Source organism: Lepisosteus platostomus, chromosome 3 (assembly GCF_059453375.1).
Source record: "Lepisosteus platostomus isolate fLepPlt1 chromosome 3, fLepPlt1.hap1, whole genome shotgun sequence".
In the NCBI taxonomy this organism is placed as follows: Eukaryota; Metazoa; Chordata; class Actinopteri; order Semionotiformes; family Lepisosteidae; genus Lepisosteus; species Lepisosteus platostomus.
In genome coordinates, this window is record NC_142613.1 from 68,817,442 (window position 1) to 68,843,759 (window position 26,318).

General features: G+C 47.9%; 1 protein-coding gene across 5 annotated transcripts in view; it reads right to left on the bottom strand.

Moving 5' to 3' along the window:
* The window catches only part of arid1b (AT-rich interaction domain 1B), a 238,150-nt gene that overhangs the window by 7,917 nt on the left and 203,915 nt on the right, over positions 1 to 26,318 (bottom strand). For 4 of the 5 annotated variants that reach the window (XM_088626617.1, XM_088626616.1, XM_088626619.1 and 1 more), the window contains 10 exons: positions 19,019 to 19,119; positions 16,865 to 17,023; positions 14,393 to 14,602; positions 13,256 to 13,460; positions 7,811 to 7,949; positions 6,694 to 6,866; positions 3,576 to 3,723; positions 2,704 to 2,823; positions 2,020 to 2,116; positions 608 to 1,424 (listed from right to left, as the gene is read on the bottom strand). In XM_088626617.1, the coding sequence (XP_088482743.1) occupies positions 608 to 1,424; positions 2,020 to 2,116; positions 2,704 to 2,823; positions 3,576 to 3,723; positions 6,694 to 6,866; positions 7,811 to 7,949; positions 13,256 to 13,460; positions 14,393 to 14,602; positions 16,865 to 17,023; positions 19,019 to 19,119 (2,169 nt within the window). The remainder of the gene's footprint in view (positions 1 to 607; positions 1,425 to 2,019; positions 2,117 to 2,703; positions 2,824 to 3,575; positions 3,724 to 6,693; positions 6,867 to 7,810; positions 7,950 to 13,255; positions 13,461 to 14,392; positions 14,603 to 16,864; positions 17,024 to 19,018; positions 19,120 to 26,318) is intronic. The other variant, XM_088626618.1, reaches the window with a different exon arrangement.

The window sequence follows — 26,318 nt, forward strand, 5'->3', positions numbered from 1 at the left end:
AATTTTGAGGCAAATGTTGGTTCTATTTTTAGAAAAGTGACACAGCGTTTATTTTTCTTAAGGGAGCTTAAACATTTTAAGGTTGATCATTCATTGGTGATCATATCTGATCAGTCTGTGACTGAATCTGCTTTAACTTCTGCTGGCGTGGGAATCTAAACCTGTGGAATAAGAACGACCTGGGTTTGTTCAGACTCTCTCAGGAAGTCATGGGATCTGATCATTTGGCTCTAATCCGCGACGACGAGTTATACGAGGGCTTGCGTAAAGCATGTTCAATCCCAGAAAACCCTTCACAGGGTCCAGTCACTCCCCTCAGAGCGCAGGTACAGATTTCCCATTGTGCACAGTGTGTGAACATCGTGTACTGCTGCCTGTGGTTTGTCTTTCCACGGCCTGCTGTCGTCAGACAAATAGCCCCTTGGGGATGATAAACTTTTCACAACTTGACAGTCGGGAAGAAGACGTCCCCTCTCTTGAACCGGATTTGAATCAGCAACGAGTAGGTCTCTATACACCTGGAGAGCACCCCTGAGCACAGGTGACGGCTCCGCTGTGTTCACTCACTTCACCCCCGAGCGGTTTGGCGCTCCGAAGCGGCGCTTACCATTGTCCTTTGAGGTAATCTTGCGTCTGGGCTTCAGAACGGGCTGCGTGGCTTCCACTGTTCCCGGGGGGAAGGCGATTTCTCGGCGTACTATCGGAGGGGGCTGACTGGGGGGTCCGCTGACCTGCGTGGCTGGGAGGGGTGGTCCCACTTTCTTCATGGCAGGCAGAAAGGGCGTCTTGTTGGGGGACATGCGGGCCTCCATGGAGCGCTGGAAGGCCCCCGGACTGGGGGCCCGGGGCATGTGGTTGTGCATGGCGGGGGACGTCTGGTAGGAGGACGGGGGCGGCCGGGTGGTCATGGGGGGCAGCGAGCTGGAGGAGGGGGGCAGGAAGGAGGACTGCCGCTGGCCGACGTGGCCCGGCCACTGGCCGTCAGGGTTCAGCCTCGGCTCGGGGGCCATGAGGTCGTCCCCCCTGCCCAGGGCGGGGTAGGGAGGGACCTGAGAGGAGCCCCCCGGGGCTTGCCTGCCGGGGTAGGGGTAGGGCAGGTCAGTCCGCGAGGGCCACACGTTGGGCTGGGGCCCTTCAGCCGGGCCGGAGGAGGAAGACTGCTGGAGGGGGCCGCTCAGCATCTGGGAGGACATGCCATGCTGCTGGGCGGGCTGGGGGGGCGTGTGCCCCGAAGTCTGCATCCGGTCGCGGCTGTAGGGGTAGGGGTACTGGCTCTGCAGGGGCCGCCGCTCGGGCCCCGAGTAGCCGCTGCCGTACTGCCCGTACATGTCCTGCTGCTGGCCGCCATACGGCACGTTGTAGACGTCACCTTCGTGGCGCTTGGCTGCAGGGCCATACATGCCATCCATGGGACGCTTGTAAGCCTGGGGGAAAGAGGAGCCACAGTGAGGGCAGGCCACGGGGATTTCAGGTTTGTACCTGTACCTCTGTAGGAAATATCTCTGGTTCGGGCCCTCGATGAAAACCGGGAGCCAGTGGGAGTGTTTCCGACCGCGAATACGTGTAACGCCTGGTGGAGAGGGTCTTTGTGAACTTATGTGCTGAAGCTGCAGTATTTTATAAGGGGGACATACAGAACTGAACTGTACTGGAATGGGAGAATGCTGGACACAAGGGCTACCGTGTAATTCTATACTGTGTTACACAGGACAGTGTGCTATTCAATTGGGAGTAAAAGAAGTGGACTTTGACAGAGATGAGGAAGATGATCCTGGAAAGCACAGGGAAGCATGATGGATAACAGACAAATATTTAAGGACCGTTCTAGGTTTAATCGCTTGGGGGAAAAATACACCGAGCGTCTCTGTGTGTGTCGCTCCCATGCGCATGAAATAAATCCGTCTTTTAAGCTTCTGAGACGGGCTCCTGACTCCCGTCTTCTGAGGGGCAGCGGAAACATCTCTCCCGACAACCTGGGCCCGACGGGCGGAAGAAAAACAAGGAGGGCGCCCCCTTCACCTGCTGCTGAGGGAACATCCCCGGCTGGTGCGCGCCGTAGGGCATCTGCGCCGCAGGAGGGCCCTGCCCGGGGTACTGCTGCCCGTAGGGCTCGTGCCTGTGGAGAAGCACAGACAGCACAGGCCCTCAGCACCTGCTGGCCCCCAGGGGGCAGGAGCGCGGCTCGGCCGAGCCCAGCACAAACACACACATCACTCACGCCCGCCATTACAGGCCACTCAATCTCCAGCGGACGCTGAACAAACGATAACACATTTGCCGTATATAAAGACGACTACTTTTCTTCTTTTCTGGCCTGTGCTGGATGAAGAAGCTTCAGACGGAGTGCATCTCTTCAGGACTGCACGTCTTATATCTGGAAATCTCAGGGTTTTTTTCCTGCCGCCAGAGTATGGCTCCTTTGCTTCAGGAAAGGCTAAAGTAACCCTTTAGAGGCTAGGGGCTCTGGCATCCCCATGAGTGATGACGTATCAACGTTTGGCATCAAGCAGAAGCTGTGTTTTACTTCCGCTTAAACAGCGGAGTCGTCGCTGCTTTCAACACCAACACAACTCTCGGGGAAGAGGCAGTGTAGTGAAGTCTGTTTCAGGTACTGTACAGGTTTCGGGTGCTGTTATAAAACACTGACACTCGGCATCACCACTGACGAACCAACATGGCAACATGCCAGCCTGGGTGCCTAACCTTTGCTGTGAAGGATATCGGTTGGGCGAGTACATGCTGGGATCGTTGTTAGACGGCACCATGTTACTCTGATTCCCAGGAGGTCCCATACTGCCCTCAGGACCAATCCCATGCTCAGGTCTGAGAGGAACAAAACATACAAAGAAGAAACTCCATTGAACACTCCACAAACGCACAGATATAATACTTCATCATTACTGAAGCAGCTACTTCGTTCTTCTTTACAGCTACAGAGTACCCTGTCCAACAATACTAAATCACACATACTGTCTTTAAGTGCCTTTAATTTTCTGGACAGGCGTATTCATGCCTTTTCAGAGATCTCTCCTCTTTTTGTCTAATTGACCATTTGTGCGCGTCTTAGAGGACAAGCCCTAACGGTCATGAAATGTCAAATACACCACAGGAAAAAGAGAAAATGTTTACACCTCCCCTTCTCATCTGCCAACTTTGAACAGAATAGGGTTTTTTTTTTCATTTGCTAGTAATGAGAACAGAAGAACAGAAAAGATGGTACAAATCAGGAGACAAATCAGCCCATTTAACCTGTGTGTATTTTGGGGTGAATTGATCCAATCATCTCATCCAGCCTTTTCTTGGATGAAGCCCAAGTATCAGTATTCCTCAACATGGCTGGGTAACTTGTTCCACACTCCCACAACCCTTTGGGTAAAGAACTGTCTCCTGTTCCCTGTTTTAAAAATACTTCTGTGTAGTTCCTACTCGTGTCCTCTGGATTTTGGTTCATACGTCACTCTGAAGAAGTCCTCTAGGTTGACTCTGTCGGTGCCTTTGAGCATTTTGAATACTTGCGAAAGGCTCCCTCGCAGTCTCCTCCGCTCAAGATGAAACGCAACAGCACTAGAGCTCACCTCCTCTCGTACCCGGGGCCGTAGGGATACTGCTGGCGATGGCTCATCCCCAGTCCGGACATGGAGCCTGAGGGGGTGCGGCTGTACATATCTGGCATGCCACTGTTGGGCAGCTGTCCGGGCATAAAGGGTTCACTGCTTCCTGGCACTGGGAAGAAAGACCACAGGCTTTGGTCAAACACACACGCAGTGTCCTCCAAGACGGAGCTTAACATTGGTCATTTCTTTATGTCCTTCCATCCTCTAGACACTGCACCCAACTCAGGGTCCCGGGACCCTATCTTGATCCCGGAGCCCAGCAAGCAACGGGCACAAGGCAGGCACAAACGGGTGCTGGATGGGAAGCCAGTTCATCTCAGGGCACACACAGACAAAAACATACACCAGGAGCCTATCCAGGAAGCACAGAATGCAAGATGGGACTACATCCAGCACGGGACTGCAGTCCGTCTAAGGACACACACATCTAAATGCACAAAGGCGCACAAGGACAACTATCTGTGGGAGGTGGGAGGAAACCAGAGCACCTGGAGAAAACCTACGCAGACCTCTAGAGAACATGCAGACTCCACACGGAAGGCATCCCTGTCCAGAATCAAACCCAGGGCCCATGAGGAAGCCCCCACACACGGTCACACCACCCGTGAGAGATGAATAAATATTACACCCCCACTGCCTTTACCCTGCCTTTCCCAGAGCCCCACCCCTTCGCTCCCCTTCACGCGTCGCCATCCACTGTCACAAGATTCAAGGGCCACTCTCACGGTCTGCAGGGACCACATTTAAAGAGCTTGATGCCATTTTCTAAAACTGATATGAACTAACAAAAACAAATGCTTTTGTGATAAGAATATCAGATAGCACTTTATTTGAATGTTGCTGCAAAATGGCTTCATAATCTCTTCCTCACTGCGAGACACCACATTATTATCACATGCATAATGCAGTTCTAGTGCTTGAGACGATGCATAGTACCAATTGCTAGAAACGATGGTGAAATAAATGTCATGCCACTTATGCACACTTTATGTTATTGGCACACATCTCCATAAAGCATTATATACATGTGCTTGTAACGTTGTGTGTATCATCTGTGAAGAGATCATGAAGCCATTATGCAGCAACATTCAAATAAATAAAGTGTTACACACTAATAATGAAATTTGCACATATGGATACACACATCTGCCTACATACAGTACACATACAAACCAAGCGAAAGCAAAGAACTAAATACATAACTTGTAGGATTAGCAGCAGTAACAATAATAAAATTACACAAATGAATAAGGACCCAAACAATTTTCAACAATGAAGATACACGTCAGACAAGACAAGAGTGTGTGGATGTGGATTATTTTAAGGAGTTACAGTGATCTGTCTGTATTCTCTTCTTGGAACAAGTCCAGATGCTAGGAACTGATTTGATCCTATACTGTAGGATCACAGTGAGTCTCTCCCATGACACACGTTGAGTGACAGGCCGGATCTGATTTTCCAGCGGAGAAAGCAGAAGAGGACTGGTGGTCGTAATGGTGGGAGACAACCAATAAGCAGATGTCTGTGGAGGGAATGTCACAGCCCTAGATTTACTCATTTGTATTTTCTAATGCCTTTGTGCAAAGAGGCTTGCACTTGCCCAGATGTGTACAGCTGGGTATTTCAGTGGAGCAACGCAGCGTGCAAGGGTTCAACAGCAGTGTCTCGCCTGAGATTCGGACCCGCAACCCTCTGGTTACGGGTCCAGAACCCTGACCACGGTGCTGCCCAGATGTCCTAAAGCGCAGAGGTACCGAGCTGTCAGAACGGGAGGTGTGACAGCCAGCTGACGCCTTCTGAAGCATGGACAATCAGAGCGCAGTGTCTCGCTGGGTCGTGATGTCCACGCGTCAGGTGGAGTGGCTCACACTTCCCTCCACACCTGGATGGGCAGGCAATGGCAGAACACACGACACAGCTGCGGGGCTCACATTACGCACACTGTCGGAGAAACAGTGCCACTCTCCGGTAGCCTTGTGGTGTCTTCCCCGTGTGGTGGACACTACTCAGTATTTTATAATGGGTCAGATGGAACTTTCAATTGCATAACAGAGAGATTATATTGGCCTAGACCGATATTGGCATCTCTGTCCCACTCTTCTTCTGGGAGCCACATTTCCTCATCCAGGCTGAAGAGTAATTGAATAGCCCTAAAATATATGATTAGTTCTTGTTAGGTTAGTAATTGTCATGAGATCTTCAACCAGAGGAGACAGTGCATGCCCCTTTACTCCACAGGAACGACTGTAAGAGAGACTACAGTATGTCACAGCCTTTTACCTTAGGCTCAGGGTACCTCTTATTACAGTTAGAAACAGTTTTACCTCCCAAGAATGTATTTTTTGTTCAGTGTTTCTTTTCTACAGCTTTTTACAGGCACAGATGTGTTTTAAAAACATTCATTTCTAAAACAATGGGAATACAGTAAATACCTCCCCCTTCCCACCTCCACCCCATTGGGTCTCCAATAAAAAATAAAACTGTCATTACTTCATGTATGTCGTATGGGCTCATGCAGTAGTTGTACGGGCCAGGAAGCACAACGCAATTGTAGACAAATTACCGCAAAATATTACAGCCCAAAACTGCTGCCTCCACCAGATGGCAGCATCATCTCGATCACTAGCAGGCTCCCGACTCAGATGCCTCCTCGACTCACATGGCTCTATGGTTACTGTGACTCATTATCTCTCCGGACAAACTGTTCCTTCTCTTCCCTAACTTTGGAAAACCCACAGAAAACCACAGTTTCTCTCCGTCAGAATCATCTGTTCAGAATGAGAGAAAGCCAGGCACTCCAATAAGAGTCTGATGTTAAAATTGTATTTTATTAATGACATCAAAAGCAGATCAACCATACTAAAACCTCACCATAAATAAAGAGGCCCACTGTGTGGTTTTCAGTAATAAGATGATGCACTGTCTGTTCTTGGTTCTAAATGCCTAAAAGCAATGCTCATCTCATGAGTTTATAACTGAGGACTGGCAGGTCTGAACGTCTTACAGCATCTGCGGAGCAGGCTAAGGCTCAAGCCCTTTACAGTCAGCACCAGCTGCCCCACGAGCCAGAGAGACTTGCCTTTCCTCATGCCGCCGAAAGGGTCCTTGTTGGCCTCAAACTGCATCCTCATCATCACCTCCGGCATGTTCATGCCCTGCTGGAACGGGGCGCCGGGCGCCATGGAGTTCTGCTTCTGGAAGGCAGGGTCGCCGATGTCCGAGAAGAGGTCTTGCACGCTCACTCCGCTGTTCCTAGGTAAACACAAAGGCAAGGCCGCGCCGTCAGGCCTCAGTCCCGAGTCTCGGGACGGCCTCGGCCACTCAAAGGAGAAACTGGACCGTCCGGCACCCTCTCCCCCTTCTCTTCATCTCCGCCCTGCATTTGAAAGATTCGGGTCCTCTACGCAGCTGAGCTGTTCGGACAAATGTCTCTTTCCGGCGCTGCGGACAGCTAATTTTGTTTTTTCACACAAAGAACTGAATGTTGTCAGAACGATACAATGGTATCAAACGGCGACCAAAAATTATTTCTGGGATGCGCTCGAAACAGAGGAAGCATCCGGGGAGGGTTTTCTTTCTCTCTCCACTTTCACCCCTTGAGCTTTCTAAGTCCTGCCTCAACGCGGCCGTTGGGTGTGACAGTCTCTCCCGGCACACAGCCAAGATGGCAGTTTTAGGAACGGGCCACAAGACCACCAATGCAGCACATCAGGTATCAAATAAATGCTTTGCGCAAAGACGACTGTTTTCCATTTCTAAACGAGGAATACAGAACAACCAAGCCGCTGCTGCAGTTGTGGCTATTTGTCTGTTTTCCCTCACCTGGTTTTCTGTTCCAAATGGGGGGAGAAAAAGCTACTGAGGTTTGGAACAGCCTAGCCAATCCATATTAAACTCCAGAAAGGGTTACAATGTTAAGTACCTTTGGACTTAAATGCTCTTGCTGTTGAACAACTATCAATGTGCCTAAACTGGGATACACTCACGTCACATGTCCGTGCCAATAAAAGATGACGGGAGCAAATTTAGAAAACATGGCCATCTCATTGCCGTAGAACAGCTCCCCGACTATCCTCCCCCCAGAGGTGAAAGCTTGGGGTTGGGTATTGTCCCGGGCGTGCGCTGCTGCAAGCATGGTTACAGTTTCGCTTGTCCCCCATGGTCAGCAGAGGGTGGACCGCAGCCGGACGAGTTACCTGCCGCCCTGCAGGGACGTCATGGGCGCGTGAGGCGTGGAGGCCGGTGTGGGGGGCTTCAGATCCCCCGGCATCTCCGCCATGGAGCTGCTGCTGCTCGACTGGGGGGTCTGGGGGCCTTGCAGAGACCCCGAGTTGGCTAGGAGGGAAGAGAGACGCAGGGCTTGACGGGAGCTGAAACGCAGGGGATCTTCCGAGGTCCTGCCTGGCGCCGAAGCCAGGCCAAAGCAGAACAGTGCCGCTAATATCAATCTTCATGAACACAAGGCTCTCGGTCCCTTTAGCCATTTTGGAATTTAGTATTTAATTGACCCAAGGATCGCTTCTAGACAATTTTGAAAAGAACCCAGGGTATCGGCTTCGACAACATGGCTGGCCAGCTCGTTCCGCACTACACAACAAACTCCCGGAGTATTCCTTCCCCCTTCAGCAATCTGGGGACTGCTGCTTCTGAAACTAACTCATTTCCTACAAACGTCACCTCGACAGACCACGTCTGCACCTTGGAGAGAGTGTCTGTGAGAAAGACAAGGCAGCGGCTCTGAGGAGAGATCTGGGTCTTTCAGGCGCGGGAGGACAATTTGGAGACATGTTGCAAAAATTCAAGGACCCCGGTGGTCCCCAGATTTCCTCATCTGAAATCAGAGACCTTAAAAAACATCTAAGAATATGAAGGAGAGCCTGTTTTTCTTAATATTTCTGAATAATGGAGCCCATAATTGTAGAAGGCAGAGAGCCTAAGGCATGAAACCTCCGAATACTTAGAAAGAACAAGCACTGGGGGAGCAACATAATGGAATCATGAAACTTTCAACAGCCACCAGAGACGTTTCAGCAGCTATTGAAGCTTGTTTTTTAATTTCATTCTCTAAACTTCCTTAAGAGAGCTCATTTAAGAAACTAAGCTGGAGGGCACTTCCAGGTCTAGAAAAAATACGCATAGGAATCATTTGCTAAACTACTGTACCTCCTTACACTGACTACAGACACGCTGCATGAAAAGCACAAACTGCTGTTGGAAATAATCCAGAAATGGATTTTGCAAAGGTTTTTGCACAACACCTTAAAGACCGGCAAAACAAAGCAGAGCCTAATCACATTCCACAGTATCCGATACTGACTGTATGGCTCACTGAAAGCGGAGTTTAAAGAAATGTGCTTCTGTGAATCATAGCATGGAACAAACTTTGGAGCCATGTGGTTGAAGCTGACACCCTGGCTGCTTTCAAGAAACAGCTGAATGAGATTCTTGCAATAGTCAGCAAGAATTTAAAAGGGAGCCATTGTTGCAAGAGGTTTCAACACTGTGTTTTGGCCTATACATATATTGTATTATTGTTGGCACATCTTGGAGCCTACTGTATGTACACTACACAGTACATTTAGCACAGCCATATTAATTCTATTTGGAAGCATAACAAATGCCATGGCCGTAGCGTTATTTAAAAACCCATAATTATAATACAATAAAAATCCAAAAAGCCTTTTATGTTCTATGAATGAAAACAGAGTAAAATAGTTCTCGTCTAGTAACTGGAAAGGATTTGAGCTGCTGGGCAAAAGCATATTATTAATAACACAAACTTGCATTCATCCAGTTGTTTTTCATAAGCACCCACCTGGGTGACACACAGCTGCCCCAGTGCACAGCGGACGAGCTGGAGAAGTGAGCAATTGCTTCACTTGTTGAAGGTTAAAGGGGGCACTCCGGGAAGGCCACAATGGATCAGCCAGGAGAGGAATTTAGCCAGGCCACTAAGTTTAACACCCCTACAGTGCAACGGGATCTTTGCCGAGCAAATCGCTGAACGGAACAATTTTGTTTTAACATTTCACCCAAAGATGGGACTTTCCCTGAAGCTGTCACCTCCAGTCCTGGAGCTCAGAGGTCTCCCGGATGAGATCAGCCTACAAGGTGACAACCCTGCTGCCCAAAGGCTTTATGTGAAGAGAACAGACAGGTAGAATAACGAGTGCAATAATATCTGTGTTAGTTCACCAGCCTGGATGGGAACAATGAGCGATATTAAACACTACCTCGCCAGTTCACGTCATTTCCTAAACCTCCCTGGGCTGTGTAGTTACACCCTAGATTAAAATATGTAAATATCACATACTAATATTTATACTGAGTTTAAATGATTTAAAATGGCCCTTCTGTTAGAGAGCCAGAGCCGATTGAAGTCAGTCTCATAACAGGCTCGGGATTCTCTTTCAAGGATATCCCCAACTCCACTGCCAGGAGCTACACGTGTCAACTCGAAAGTAAACAATAAAAAGGTTACTGGAGGTTAAGTGCATTCACATACTTCAAACTACACACACAGTCAGACGCCACCGCGGGAAGAACATTTACACAGCGTGAACTCAAGTGCCCTCAACTCTACATTTAAAAAAAAAAAAAGCTGCCGCGCTGGTCCGCTGTGAATGGAGGTCGAATGGAGGTCACTTGTGTTTATATCCCAGACTCCTCCCCCATTAATCTTCCTCTGGGGATTCCCCCTCCTGGCTACATGACAGCTCTCTGTGACATCATCACCTGTCAGCTATAAATAGCCCTCCAGGCAGCCACCTGCGAGTGGAGATGGATGGGTTGTGGGATACAGACAGGCTGATTAGGCACACAGGCCTGCGCTGTGAGGATACCGCCTCGCTTCCCCTGCTCATCATTTGAGCGCGCGTCTCGCACGAGGCGGGGGGCCTGCTGACCGCGCGCGGCCTCCCCCCCCCCCCCTCCCGGCCTTTGCCGTCAGGGCAGCTCTCAGAAAAAAATGAAAGGGGTATTTTTCCTCTCCCACTTCACAACGGAACACTTGCGCAGGCAAAGCAGGTGGGCAGCTCCTTCAAGCCCTTTGAAAAGAAACAAACCACGCCAGCTGGGTGGAACAGCAAACACTGATCGTGTCTCCAGCATCAGACCTGGTCCATGGCGTGGCTGCATGCCCTCTGTACCACCAGCACGGTATTTCCGATCAACAGGAACCTGCAGCAGCTCCTGGAGTTAACATGGTTTCACATAAATACCCTTTCGTCCATTTCTTGTAGAGCTTTTCTTGCTTTCTTAAAATAATCTTGAAATGCCTTAGAAAAACTAGCAGGCTCAGAGCAAACTGCGAAGGGACACTGTTGAACTGAAGGTACAACCATAGGTACAGGAACTGCTTCCACGATTGTAGGGGATCACGTCGAAAAGGAACAAACTAACAACATTTCAGTGCTGAAGATAATTGGTTCTGTATGAAAATCGAAGGTAATCGAATTCTATGTCACGGCTTGCAGTCTGGACTCAAAATCCACCACACAACAAAAGGGAGCCAAATTTGCAGAATTTAATTCCAGAATTCCAACATTGTTGTGCATAATGTTGTACACATCTTAAAGACACTTTGGGACGAAAAGATCCAGGAAATGGATGTCATGTTCTTACCGTTATTATCGTGTATACACAATTTATGCACCATAATGTGAATAATTCTGGCTGATGGTTTTATCCAAAGAAACTGACAATGGTACCCGTTTGTACACCTGTTCACGTTCCTGAAGAGATCTGGATGAAGTACCTTTCTTTTACAAGCTGCCTCTCACTTGGGATTTGAGCCTTAACCTTTCAGTAACACGTCCGGAGCTCCTTCTTAAGACCTTAACACCTTCACTCCTACAAAACACGTTCACAAACGGCCCGATCACAAAGCACGGCCAGAATTCACTGGGTTCCGTGGTTCCGCAGTGCAAAACATTCCCGGTTCCACTCAGAGTCTTCCTCTGGCAGCTGTGCTCCTGCTCCATTCAGATTACTGTCGTCATTACGCACTCCTGCTGCTAGCTTGTCATACCTTTTGCGAGGGCTTGGGTTAATCAAATGAGTGCTTCTACAGAGGCGTGGTTTTGTCTTCTTAGTCTGTGGAAATTTGATTTTCTATTTATTGGGCATTGTGTACGATGGGGCACATCACATCTCCTGAGAAACAACGAGTTTTTCCTACACAATTTGACGGCAGTGGAGCTGTGGGGGGGAGGTCCTATATATGTCACGGTCAGAAATAAACAAGGCGCACGTCCGCTTCATCAGCGATTAAACGCATTTCCTTGCTTCTGATGAATGTCGCGTCAAACGTTCTAGACGCCACCAGTCTTTGAGGTGGTTTTGCGTCAGCCACGGGAGCCATACTGTGCCCTTGTTTCTGCTGACTGCTCTGCTCTTCCAGCTGCCTCTCTGCCACGTCACACAACGCGCTCCTGCTCTGCCTCCTGTGTCTACAACCTGGGGCCCCCGGCACACTTGGGCCTGCTGGGGCCTACTAATGGGGCCAGAAGCCCTGGCTCGGGGCCTGTTGTGAAAATCCCCATCACCAGGGAGATTACACGCCTTTCCGGGAGCAGAGACGCAACAATGGCAACTCAGCGTGACGGTTTCCAGCTGCAACACCCAGGCAATGTCACAGTCTTACCTCGCAGGAAAGAGAAGGCGGTGGAACGAAATTCCTGAAACTGTACACTGCTTAATCCCGTAACAGACCCTTTGTACCGGAACAGTGGCAAAATATTTTTAATGTTCCTGGTAAATCAGCAAAAGAGAACATTGCACTGGAACGCTGTGCTTTTCCCGCCCAAACGTAAATCTCGCAGCTGCGTGCTGAAGGTTGGGCTTCACAGCTCCACAGCCATGTAGTCGACGTTGATGCCCTGTTTTCTTTCAAACCTAATAGCAACCAGGTGAGCTCAATGGGCCGAAACGAATGTTCTCATTAGGTCTGCTATCTTTGTATTTATTTCAAGTGTCATAGCAAGTCTGTTTCAATAGAAAAAAGTCTCCACATCTGTGCTGTACCTCTGGAAGTCAAACTCTGCTAGACCAAGAATCTTAACGGTTATTAGGAAATCATTATGTTACACGTGCGGCCTATTCAGACTTATAAAGCTTCCACACCCAGAAGCAGGCAAAACAAGGCAGCACATATTAGAACTGAACTCCACTGGCAATGGTACAGCAACCTTTTTTTTTTCACGTATCCCAAAATCCCAAATAAACAATAGAAAACAAAAAGAATCAAACAGCAAATGACATCTTAATCGCACACATTTAAAGTGCCAAGTTAGAAATTCTCAGAATCCTAGACAGAAATGAGCTGAGGACTACACAGTAGCTAGAGCTAAACCCTTTCTTCTGACACACTGGTAGAGCGTTAATGCTATATAGGTGCACTGAAGCCACAAAGCTCTGAATCAGCACATCTTTGGTATTTTTTTCTGATCTGTAATAACACACGTCAAACACAAACCACTAATGAGGCACACTCCAGAGCAGGTCAGGAGTCACAGTGACGGCAGGACCAGGGAGAGAGTGTTTGTGTGTTGCGAGTTGTGTCTGTAACAGGGACTCTGGTGTGCTACTCGGAACCGAAACGTCATTTTTCACCGTGGGAGAGGCGCAATACCACTACGCACCAGGAGATGGCGGCTGGATCTTGGCTTGTTTCTTGTTGTCTCCCATGGCAAAGATTTCAGGAGGGGGCTCCTCTCCGCGCTCCACTTTACATTCAAAGGCAAACAGATACTGGATGTACTGTTTCTTCAGGGAGCTGGCCGAGCTGCTGGAGGTCCCAACATTGAGATTGGTGGACAGCTCACGCCACTTCTTGTTTTTATTCACCTGCCATGGGTAAAACACACACACAATCCTGATCATACAGGCACTTTCAAACAGGCAGGATGTCATAATATTAATAATTGCTTACACTTATATTGTGCTTTTCTGGACACTTTACAGGTAAGGGGACTCCCCTTCACCACCACCAGTGTGCAGCATCCACCTGGATGATGCGACAGCAGCCATAGTGCACCAGTACACTCACCACACACCAGCTCTCAGTGGGGAGGAGAGCAGAGTGACGAAGCCAGTTCAGAGATGGGGATTATTAGGAGGCCATGATTGGTAAGGGCCAATGGGAAATTTGGCCAGGACGCCAGGGGTAGGCACAGACCTTTTGGTTTTATTCATTAGTTTATCTCTTTTGCTTACTACCTCATCTACGTAGTTCCACACGGTGCATTGACAGCAATTCTGGGGTTTATTAACTATCATCACAACTCCCCACAATAGCAAAATGTGTCAAGTACAGATTTTCCAATGTGAAACAGCCAACGTGCCTCGGTACAAGCAGTATAAAATGCCATTTTTAAAAGCCGGGGGAGCTGCTCGAGTGAGCTTTTTTTTGCGCTACATGGCCTGATCGGTTAGCTTGATTTTACGACGTTACCCTTGGTACACTTCAAGTGCTGTCAATGGCAAAGGCCAAGCCAGGTCAGCACTGGGTCCCCCACATGACTAGGGGTCAGCAGAACATCAGGACACCACCTGGGGGTCACTGAGGGCCCGTGCAGAACGGGCTTCACCCCTCTGCTCTCCTCCCCACTGAGAGCTGGTGTGTGGGGAGCGTACTGGTGCACTATGGCTGCTGTCGCATCATCCAGGTGGGGGCTGCACACTGGTGGTGGTGGAGGGGAGTCCCCATCACCTGTAAAGCGCTTTGAGTGGAGTGTCCAGAAAGGCGCTATATAAGTACTATTATTTTCAGGGCTCACCTGGGCGAGCCCCCCAATGTCCTTGACAGACATGTAGAGCCTGCAGAGGTCCAGGGGCTTCTTGCCCACGGCAGGCAGGTTGGGCACGGGTGTGCCCCGTTCCTCCATGAAGGACAGGTAGCGGTCCACCCACATCTTGCGCTCGGGCTCGTTGCCCATCTCGTACAGCTTGGTGATCTTCTCGCTCGTCACGGTGGAAGAGCTGGACTTCTGCCGGAAGACAGCGCGGTGAAAAGGGGAGGTAGGCGAGGCCAGCGGCCAGCGGCCAGCAGCTCTGGCCAAGAGCTACTGGAATACTGGCAGAAATGAAGGTTACTAGTTCTTTGCATTCCCCCCGCTATTCAGCGTAAATTCGGAAGGACTACGCCTCAGAAAGGCATTTTAGCACAATTATTCCTAGGCTGGTAGAACAGCAGCTCTTCCCTTTGGTGCGAAGGTAAAGTTTCTTCACTGAGGAAAATTCAGGTCCTAACAGGAACTACCATGAGGCCTGCCTCAAACATTAACAGAGCGGCCCCAGGCCCCTAGTCAGACAAATTTTGATATATCTGCATACCGCAGTATCTGTACCAACACACTCACTCCACTGGATTAAATGGCATACATTTTACTACAAACATATTTGCGACTACCTCACAGAATCAATCAGTTGGGTAAGCTAACTTAAAGGGTTTTAAAGGCAACTGACTGGAACTGGTTTGTCAAGAAATATTTTTGATGTACTGTAGGTAAGGGATTCACCAAAAAACAGCCGTAAACAAATGAGTCAAAAAAGTTTTTTTATCTTGTTTTTCAGTCTACATCAGGTCAAGAATAATGTGAGTGGACCAACGGCCTGAAGCAAGATATAGTTTTAAACCAACAACAAGAGAGACCTGCTAAACTGTGAGATAGGCTGTAGTTCTAGTGAAGGAAACAGGCTCATCAATTTACTTGATTACAGTGATTACCAAATGTGTTCACGGTTTTAAGATGTCACTGAATATTAAAATGAGGTATTCTCAACATTATTCTTTAAACTGAATGATCAGTTAACTACACAGCATGCCATTTTCTCCATTGAAGACACAAATAACAGCCACATACAGTTCAATACAGATGTCAACATGAACAGGAAGGACTTTCTCATTAACACACGTGAGCATATTTGCAAGTCCGCTAAAGTATTTTGCCCAGGTCCTCATTATTCAACGGTTGCCTTCTCAGATTACAGCGGCAGCTTTGTTCTCTGATCAGAAAGGTACTGGAATTCAGTGCTGGAAGTCCTAAGAGATTGTTTCTTCTGAGGATATTGTACTTTCTAGTGCACTTGTGCTACTCCCATTTCAATGTCTAAAACATCACAGTTAGATTATGCATAATTACAAAGAACCCAACGCAGCATTAATACAATACTCTCCAGGTGGAGCATCACTGAAATTGCACTTTCACTTCAAAGGTTTCAAAGGGGTAAGTCTGCAGCATAGGAAAGATCTCATTTTCAAACCAGAAGGAAAAAAAAAACAGATATCTGATCTATCCAACTGCATAAGAACATAATAACTGTTACAAATAGCAGGAGGACATACTCCCACAATCGTTTGTGTGAAGAAGTGCCTCCTGTTCTTGGTTTGAAATGCACTTTTTAACGTAGTTCCCACTTGTGCCCCTTGGTCTGTGTTTCACTGTTCATTCTGGAGAGATCCGTTGGGTTGTAGTGAGTGGAAACTGGATACAAGTACATAATTATCACCCCCCCTTCTGAGGAACCTCCAACTGATATACATGTCCCCATTTACTCTGCAACACGACCAAGCATACGGAACATCAAAAGAAATTCACCACTCACAATGGCAACAACTTCACCCTCAAATTCACCCTTAGAGAGTGGCCCAGGCCTTTCTGAAGCAGGTGCCAGTGAGGTCCCAGAGAAAGGACACTGCGCCATCAGGTTCATCACAACCAGTGGAGATCTGTTGTGACAAGACTCCCAGACCACCACTCTGGGACCCCCCTCCACCAACCACCAACTGGTCTGTATAATACAATCAGCGTATCGACATCTGCACCGCGCCTGCTGACCTCCATTAGGCCAATCGACGCAAAACCTTGATTCACGGGCGACCACAAATTGACTGCAGGACCGGCGAGACCACCTGAGCTGTAGCCCCAGCATACTGAGGGCAAAGGTACCGCACTCCCGCTAAATGGGGGGAAGCGCTCTTAATTGCGTTCGCATATCATCCTTTCTGCGTTTGCCTTCCTTGATTCTCACCGGGCTTGACACTCAACGGGACTGAATCTGTGCGGCCATTTGTTTTTTCCCCTGCCTGCGGCTGTCTTAATGAGAAAGTCTTTGGCACACTGGACAGAACACCTGAGTTATAATAAGAATAAATAAAAATAATAATAATTTAAAAAAAGAAAAAAAAAACAAGTCACAGACAAGCAAGCTACAAAAATATCAAGAAGTAAAGAAGGTGAGCCACTTACAGGGCTTGATGGAGTCTTTGGCCAGGCGGGGCTGCTAATGCTATCACTGTCATCTCCCTGATAAGAGGAGAGACTAGCAGGGCTGGGGGACAGGGGGGAAGGGACTGGCAGGGTCCCGGGAGTGGGAGGCTGGGAAATACACTGAGAGCTGTAGCTATCCTGTGATGGAGAATATAAAAGAACAGGACCAGCGAGGGACACAGGTTGATCATCGTTAGCGGCGGTTAAAAAAAATAAAAATATTCACGAATAAAATCTCCACGTCGACAGAAAAACCTGCCCTCCAAAGACCTCCGCGTGGCGGGGCGGACTCTCAGTTTTCGCTAGAGCCTGATTTTTTTTTGAAAAAAGTATCGAACCCTCTGCTTGGCGCGCGGAGACTCTCGCGTACGGAGCGCGCCGAGTCACGCGGCGAGACGCCCAGGCAGGTGGCGCAATTAATTTGCTCCTGCTGATTCGGAAGAGCAGGAGGCTATTCGGCCCGTCTCTCCAGGGAGAAGCCCCGGACTTCTGGCTCCGCTGGTCTTTCAAGCAGGTTTGACTGTCTTGCATCTCTAAATTACACGAACTGCTGTTATTCGTAAGGAAAGTGGAAAAAATGAACAAAAACAAACAAAAAAAACTGGGAGTGCTGCGCAGATGCGGAGGTCAATAAGCTACCATGCTGAGTTTGAAACTAACATGGGATGCCAAGCAGGAACTACACCCCTGCAGGACACAAGCTCTTGACCTTGGGATGAGACTGATGTCAGCAAGCAAAACAGCAGGCCTTGCTGCTACGGTAGCCAGGGCAACAGGAAGCACACTGCGGCAGGCAAAACACAACATGGAACTGAAGCGGAAAGGCAATGCCCAGTGCCCGTTCGTGCAGGCGCCAGCCTGAGTTCGCTGCCACCGAGCCCACGCCCCCACTCGCCTCGCTGGGGTTAAAGAGTGAAAGAGCAAGAACGGATGCTGCCAGAACTAGTAACTTTCAGATCCACGTTCTGAAATGGAAGACGGGGGGTGAAAGAGGAATATGGGAGATGGGCATGCAAGCAAAAAAAAATTAAAAATGACATCCACCAGTAGGCACTGACAACAGGAGTGTGTAACATTCTTTCTCACAACTAAACAACAGCAACAACATCCCCACTGTACGGGGCAGACTCCATGAACACGTGAGAGGGTTTAAAATGGTGTGCAGGTGAACATGACTAACAACAGATATGTTGCTGCATAAAAATGTAGACGGAGAGTCACGAAAACACCAGATTAAATGAGGTTCCTTCAGACTGTTCACTGACTTTTCAGCCAGTCTGACAGATCCGGATTGAGATGATACTTTTATCACTTAGGACACTACACTGAAGACAAAATGCTGCGTTGGTGCAACCAAATCAAATCAAACTAAAATGTCACACAGTAGTACCATTATACATAAAACAAAGATTTTAAATGTGGTATTTTGCTATTTTGACCTATGACAGACTGGTATCTGGCGTAGTACTGCTTTTTGCCCTATGTCTGCTGGGATAGGTTTCATGTTACTTTGATCCTTACCAGAAAGAAGCTATACCAGAAATGTAAAACTCCACTCCTCACAGTACTTTGTTATGCTGCAGATAAGGTTATTTTAATGTCGAGTGCCTTATCCTGTCACCAGTTAATGAAAGACTGACAGACCTGCTCTATTTTTGTTGCTATTCCTGGTCACCACGATGGCAGATATACCTGAACAGCTGGCCAGAGAAATCATCCAAGACCATCTTGCTCCTCCTGACAAACTCCTGCTATCGCTGTCCTTTGATAGTCACATGGATTTCTTTACTGCACTGAGAGGAATCTTAATAAACGGGATCCTAAGCATGTGGCGTTATCATCAGAGTTTTTGCAACAGGTTTGGCATTGCTCTCTTAAGCATGTAAGAAAATCTGATGCTACAGTCGAGAAAAAGAACTTCCTCTAGAATAACAGTAGAATGAGCACCTGCCACCTGATCTTTGTGTGTCAGCCTCGCCAGAAGACCTTGCATGAGCAAATGTGCAGGCTTCCATTTCTGAGGTTAGGATGCTTAAAAGAAAAGGACAAGACATAGGAGAGCAGAGACAGAACAAGTAGGGGAAAGGCACTGCCTACAGGGTCAAACAGGACTGCATGCTTGGGGGCAGATACCTTGGCCTTGGGCTCTGGGGCAGGAATGCTCTCCTCTTTCGTATCTCCTTTCAGCTTTGTGTCGCCAGCCATCATCATGTCCCCAGCCACACTCATGGGCCCTGCGAAAAACAGACAGGGAGAAGAGGAGAAGACGGGGTTGAGGAGTTCCCTTAGAACAGCGAGACGACACCACACACAGAAGTCTCGTCACACCAGGGCCACTTGTTCCACTTGTTGAAAAATCTCATCATTAGGACTTTGGGGTTCGTGACTGAGAACCTTTTGTCATTTTTCCAACAGTACAACTTCCTTTATTGTAGCAGAACCTCGTTAAAAACAGCCCTATCTTCTCCATCGTGGCAAAGACGCAGTTATAGCGACAATGAGACAAGTGACAAGGACACACACATTTATCGGGCAATCAACAAGTCTGTATTGCTCTTTAATTTCCTTGACTTTTTGTCCAACACTTCCTGAATGAAATTCCTGCGCAACACAAATTTTCTTTCGTTTCTTACACCGCAATTCAGCCTCCTCTGAAACCCTTCTATCCAGCCACTTTCTAAGCCTCACCACCTTATCCGATACAGGGTCACGGGGGAGCCAGAGCCTGCCCCATCATGCAACAGGCACAAGGCAGGGCACGCCCTGGACAGGACGCCAGTCCATCACAGGGCCCACACTGTACAGACACAAACAGACTCGCACTTGCACCAGGGCCGGCTCTCCCCAGACGTCGATTAACATACCAGCATGTCTTTGGACTGTGGGAGGAAAACCCATGTGAGCCTGGGGAGAACATGCAAACTCCACACAGACAGCACCCGAGGTCCAGAATTCAACCCAGGGCCCCAGAGCCGCGAGGCAGCAGCGCCAACCACTGCGCCACTGTGCCCCCCCTGAAACCTTCAATTTAAAAAAAAGCAGCGCAAGCAGCCCCTGAGTGGTAAAGACTACTGAAATCCTTCCTGCAGCAGCCGGAGTGGGAGAGAAGCGCTATCACGGAGGGGACAAGGATATCTGTCAGGCTACACCGACTCCTGAAGGGGACCTCTGAAAGGCTCATTTTCCCGTGGACTGGCACAGCCGGCGCTCCAGCCAATTTCAGGGAGAGCGCTCTGCCATTAATGGCAAAGCTGTTGGTCTCCCAGGGGTCTCATGCGCCTGCAGTCAAATGATCCTCCAACTCCGCAGAATGTCCACAATAAAAAGCTGATTTCCCCTACCCGTGTATTAACATGTTTTACAAAATGATTAGTTTTAATTACAGCGGCGAGCGTGCGCGGGACTCCTGCGAATTAGCTGGCAGGCCGCGCAGAGCTAATTTGCTAATATCTTCGGCATCGTCCTGGGTTACTGCAGCGCGGGATGCCAAGAACCCAGGGCGCCTCGTGAATCACTGCGAGGGCCGCGTGCCGGCTGCCAGTTTCGGGGCTATTTATAACTTTAAAGCAATGCCTGCTTGCCATTCGGCACCTGTTCTGCAAGGCGGTAGCAAAACTGAAACCAAAAACCCCCGAATACAAAATCCCAGCACAGCACAGCTTCCATTGTTTTCAAAATGCGCCTAAAAACTGCACACACACCGAAGTGTACGGTAAATAACACCCCATCCTGGAGCTTAGCACAGAGGAATGCAAATGGAGGTTCTGCACGCGCCCTATGGGGCTTGTGGCTTACTTGGCTGATCCAATGTTTTATGTTTCGAAACCAATTCTATATTACGATATAATTACATAATGAATCATGCTCTATATTATTAAGTGTCAAAAGGACCCCAAAACGATGTGAGTTAAAATACTGACATATTAATGATGGTATTCATATTTTTAACATCAAGAATGAATATTATCAACATGGCAGAGAGCGCTGTTAACTCACAGATCTGGAGCCCTGAGTCCAGAACCCAGGGCCCCAGCGCCGCAAAACAGCACAGCTAACCCCTGCGCCGCCACGTTACCCCGATTTCAGTAGAACTTAACAAAACCTGTTCTGAAGAGCCGGGTGTCCAACAGCTGGATAAGAAATATTGAGGTATACTGGAATATCGGGTGCTGATAAATACTGTACTTCTTCCTCACAGGTCTTGGGGTCCTGGCTTTAATTTGAGCTTGAGAGACATTCTGCGTGGAGATCGCATGTTCCCCTACCTTCGCAATGTTTATCTCTAAGCGGTCTTGTTTCCACCCATGATATACCTGCTGGGTGTGACTGGGTATTCTAAACTGTCCCCTTCTCCATCCTAATGGATGACTAGTGCATTCATGCCCTTAGTCCTGCCTTGAGCCTTGGGGTGGACTATGATGGTGTCCCAGCCCATCCCAGGACGAGCGGCTGTCTGAAAATGGATGGATAAATTAAAAATGGAAAAGGGGTTAAAACAGGCAGCCCAAGTGGAGTTTGACTCAAGGGATGTAACATTTACTCAGGAGCTGGTCGATGTCTTAATTCTGAATTATCACCGCTGCAATGGCAGTGTGTTTTGATAGAAGACAGTCATTTCAGTTCTGAGCAGTATAACTGGAACACGAGGCTCTACGCAGCATGGATGATTTAAAACCCTCTGGTGCAATGAAATTACAGACATTGACTTCAGTCAGTAGGAAGTGATTCTGATCACAGAAAGTAGCTTCAGATCTGCTAAACAGTGCAAAGTGACTGTGGGCGAATTCAGGGTCATGTGCACAGTAATGCTCTTCATGTAAGACCCTACAGCTAACAATCAGGGACAAAAGAGAGGTGTGTGAAATTTGCACATCAGAAAGAAAATCAGGATCTTACAGAAGAAAGTACATCTGAGACAAGTGATAACATCCGATCATGACAGGGCAGTCACGACTGGGGCCCAGAGGACCACAATTAAGACAAAATGCCTTAAAAAGAGAAAGATAATGGTTAAAGTGGTGGCAGGTGGTGAGCACTGCTGCTGCACGGCACTCAGGTTCTGGCTGTGATTGCAGCCGGTGGGGGGGCCCCTCTGGGTGGAGTCTGCATGTTTTCTCGGGGCTCACGTGGGTTTGCTCAGAGCTCTCCCGTCCCATCCCGCCTTCCAAGGACGAGCCAAGCCGCGCTTTCGAAATGAGCCCTATGGTCAGCCGGAGTCCTGTCAGGAGGTCCGACCCACACTGCAATCCCCTATGCCGGCAATAATATCGCGACTCTTTGTTCTCACTTCTAAGTATTCCTTAGGCCTTGATTCCCAGGCACCTGTATGTCTCTTGACTGACCCGCTTGTCTGCTTCACTGGCATGTCTGCTTTCCACCCTGAATCTCTCACACGGGTCGTTTCTGTGCCTGCCCTCGGTTTCTGGTGAAGGGACGCCGTCCCCACCCTCGAGGGTAGGACAGACTCATCGCTGTCAGAATCCCGAATTCCGCTCGGGCGTGATGTCGCACGGACGGCTTCTCCTGGAGGATTCTCGCCGTTCCGAGGTTCTGCCATTTTCATCCCCCATACATAAAATACCAAATCCCTTTGTTGGTCCTGGATGTGAAATCCATTTTACTCTATAAACCTCTATGAATAGCGTGAGACTGAGGGGTTTTTTTTTGGGGTGGAAAAAAAAATAATGTTTCGAAGAAATCAAAGGTCTTTTTTGAGCAACATAAAAACATTTAAGGCATAAGCTAAAATGTATGAAAAAGTACACAGAGAAATATCACCTTAAGGGAACTGGTTCTAAAATGCTTTTAATCACATGTAAAAAACTTTGAGTGTCTGCCACAGTCCCAAGGTTGGTCTCTTTTAATTTCCATTTTCAGTACAAATGGAGCGCTCTGTCAAACTAATTGCTTTTTAACAGCCCCAGAAGCAGCAAGTTTGAATTTAAAAAAAAAACTGACAGCCTAATTCATTTGATGTTTTCAAATGTCATGCAACCTGCTCTAACTTAGCGAAGCAGCATGAAAACATTTTCCACTTATAAAAGCACATTTATGAAGGCAGAGATTTCTCCTGAAGAGCGGAAGGCAGAGGAGGGGGGAGGAATTAAACTCAAGAGCACACTGCCGAGGTACAGATGCTGGACACAAAACTGGAAACACCTGGGCAAACCGGGGACACCAAGCATACTGAAAGCAAGGGCTCCCACACAGGCGTGGCTCGTGTGTGAATTCTGAATTATTGCCTGGAGGGTCAGGCAAGCAACAACAGATCAACCGAGTGTAAATTTCATGCTCTGGCGTGAGCAGGCAGTTTAATTCCAAGATGGTCCACCAGGAGCTCCACAGTGAGGGACACCAGAGTTGGACAGCGGGGAACAAACCACTCACTGCACTTGGGAGTGCACACTGAGTAAACCAAGGGTGTGGAGAGCCCAGGCAACTGAACACCGAGCAGTGGAGACATGAGATCTGGTCGGATGACTCACCCTTCACCACGTTCTTGAGAAAAGGGGCGAGTCCACATGTGGCGCCAACCTTAAGAACTCTACGGCCCCGAGTGTCTGGATCCACTCTGGATCTCCTCTGCAGTCAAGGGCTCTAGTGGTTCTGCAATGTTGCGGGGTGCGATCTCTGGGCCTAGTGTGAGTGCACCCATTCCCTCAGACGGCAAATGCTAATCGCAGAGTTATGGTACTGAGTGATCATCTTCACCCCATGATGTGGGGAGGGGAGTCTTCCTGGATGACAATGCTCTTCATTCACAGAGCACATGCAGTCGCCCAGTGGCTGGATGAGCCGGACACAGATCTTATCAATACAGTACCCTACTCTCAAGACTTCTACCCTACTGCAGCACGCATCCTCAACGGCTAACTGCGATACCTCAGTATTCAATAAACATCTGCACTACGCACTTCTTGCATGGTCTACCATGTCTTTTTATCACTACTACATATTTATTGTCCCTGTTGTTATTATTGATTATGTTTGTAATGTACTGTCTACATTGTGTGGTGTTGTCTGTTGTACTGTGTAAGTCCCGAGAGATCAGCACAAATAAGAATTCCAACGTGCATGAACTTATGGCAATAAACTCCCCTACTCTACTTCTCAGTCACCAGATATGATGATGTGGGATCTGATGATGTGGGATATTCTGGAACAATGCCCAAGACAGCATTTACCACCTCATCAATACCAGGAGTGAGCCGACTAAATTTACTGATGGAAGAATGAAAGAATCCCTCCAGCAGAATTCCAGACAATGGTACTGTATGCTACGGTGCATACAGGACTTATTAAATTACATTACTTTGGTGTTTCCATTTTTCTGTCAACTACACCTACATTGCACCACAATGCACACGCTCTTTTGTTTAGGAATTATTCCACCTGGTAGAAGTTCCATTTCAAATGTCCATTTTACTGTTAATAATAAATTCTTTACACTCATACAGCGCGTTTCTGGCCACTCCACCCAAAGCGCTTTACAGGTGATGGGGATCCCCTCCACCACCACCACCAGTGTGCAGCCCCACCTGGATGATGCGACAGCAGCCATAGTGCAACAGTACACTCCCCACAGACCAGCTCTCAGTGGGGAGGAGAGCAGAGTGATGAAGACAGGTCAGAGATGGGGATTGGGGAGGACATGATTGGTAAACGACAATGGGAAATTTTGGCCAGGACACCGGGGTAACACCCCTACTCTTTTCGAGAAATCCCCTGGGATTTTTAATGACCACAGAGAGTCAGAACCTAGGATTTCATACGAAGGACGACACCTTTTTACAGTATAGTGTCCCCGTAACTATACTCTGGCATTAGGACCTGCACAGACGACAGGGTGAGCGCTGGCCCCACTGACACCTCTTCCAGGTATGATGCTACTGCCATGGAACCAGAGAGCCCTGTCTTTCTTCCAGCCCACTGCCAAGAAACCACAACAAGCAAAGAAAGCTAAAGGAGATCCTCTCTCCACGAGGTACACCACACAATGCCTTGGGATACTCTGGAGGCTTCAGACGGATCTGATACCTCTCCATTTTCCTACAGTGAAACATCAGGGGACCTGTTTTGGCTCTCCTTGCTGAAAGACTGTATTTTCTGCGGTGCTAAACAATGTTTAAGACAAGATTTCAATGCTGAGGTTAAAAATGCTTGTGCCTCCTCAATAAACATAGTCTTATCTTCAACAGCTGGAGGATAAGATCATGTCTGTTATCTGTACCGATATAGAAGCAAGCAAAAGGATTGATACCATTCAAGCTGTAGAAAGGCGGAGTTGGGATTCACATAGGAGAGACAGGAACAGAGCCTTAAAGGCTAAATGGCAGAACCAGAAGACAGAAATCAAAGATCCAATCTTTGGATTTCTGAAGGCATCAAAAGGGACGATGCCCTGAATTTTGTCCAGGAATCTCTGCCAAAATAGCTGCCTCCTCTGGTTTCTTCTTGGTTGACATAAAAAATGTATTGAAATAAAAAAAAGCCCAAGGGAATTGCTATGGTTCCAAACCCTGGAAAAACTAACCCTGCATGTTCATTTTTAAACTCCTCCAACACACAGAAAGGGAAAACTTTCTCTAAGCATACAGAAATCTGGACTCCCCACCTCATCGAGACAGACAACCAAACATAACCAAACCCTAAAAGTCCTCTGCTTCTGCATGGAAACATGTATGTCAGAATGGATAGTGCAGTTTTTTCCTTCAACCAAGAAAGGCTGAAAATCATCTGACAACGGACAATCTCATTTTTTTGATTCTCCAGTAATTGACTTCTCCAGTAATTCTCTGTCAATAGACCCTGTAGACAGTTCTAGTGTTTGATATTCCCCGCTTACTTTTTTATTTCCTTTTGCAAACGAATGATGCAATTATCACTTTTAATGCTGAAATTATATGTTTGTATATTTTATGACACCTCAAAAGCATTTTTCCCAGGGGTTTACCCAGCTTTTGATTTACTCTTTTCCTCTTTTGAAGGCATAGGCAAACTTGACTAGTTTACTACCTATGCCAGAATCTAGATCAGTGATACAAATTTGGAAGAGCAGTGGTCCTAGTACAGATCCTTGTGGTACTCTTTTAGTGACATTACCCTAATAATGAGCCTAGTACAGATCCCTGTGGTACTCCTTTAGTGACATTACCCTAATAATGAGCATTTACCTCTTAACTGTACCTTGTTCTCTTTTAATAACCAATTCTCACTCCAAACACTTGTGTTACCCTGAATGCTTTTAAACGCAATTTGAGAATCATGGTCTCTCACACAACCGAGGATGGGCCTTTTAAATATATATAAAAAATCAGCCTTGATTACTCTTCTGAAAAAAGGGTAAACATCCACTAGAAAGCTTACATTGCTGACCAATGTTGTTGCTACATAATGACACTGAACTTCATTGCAAAGGTTCTCTCTAATCACA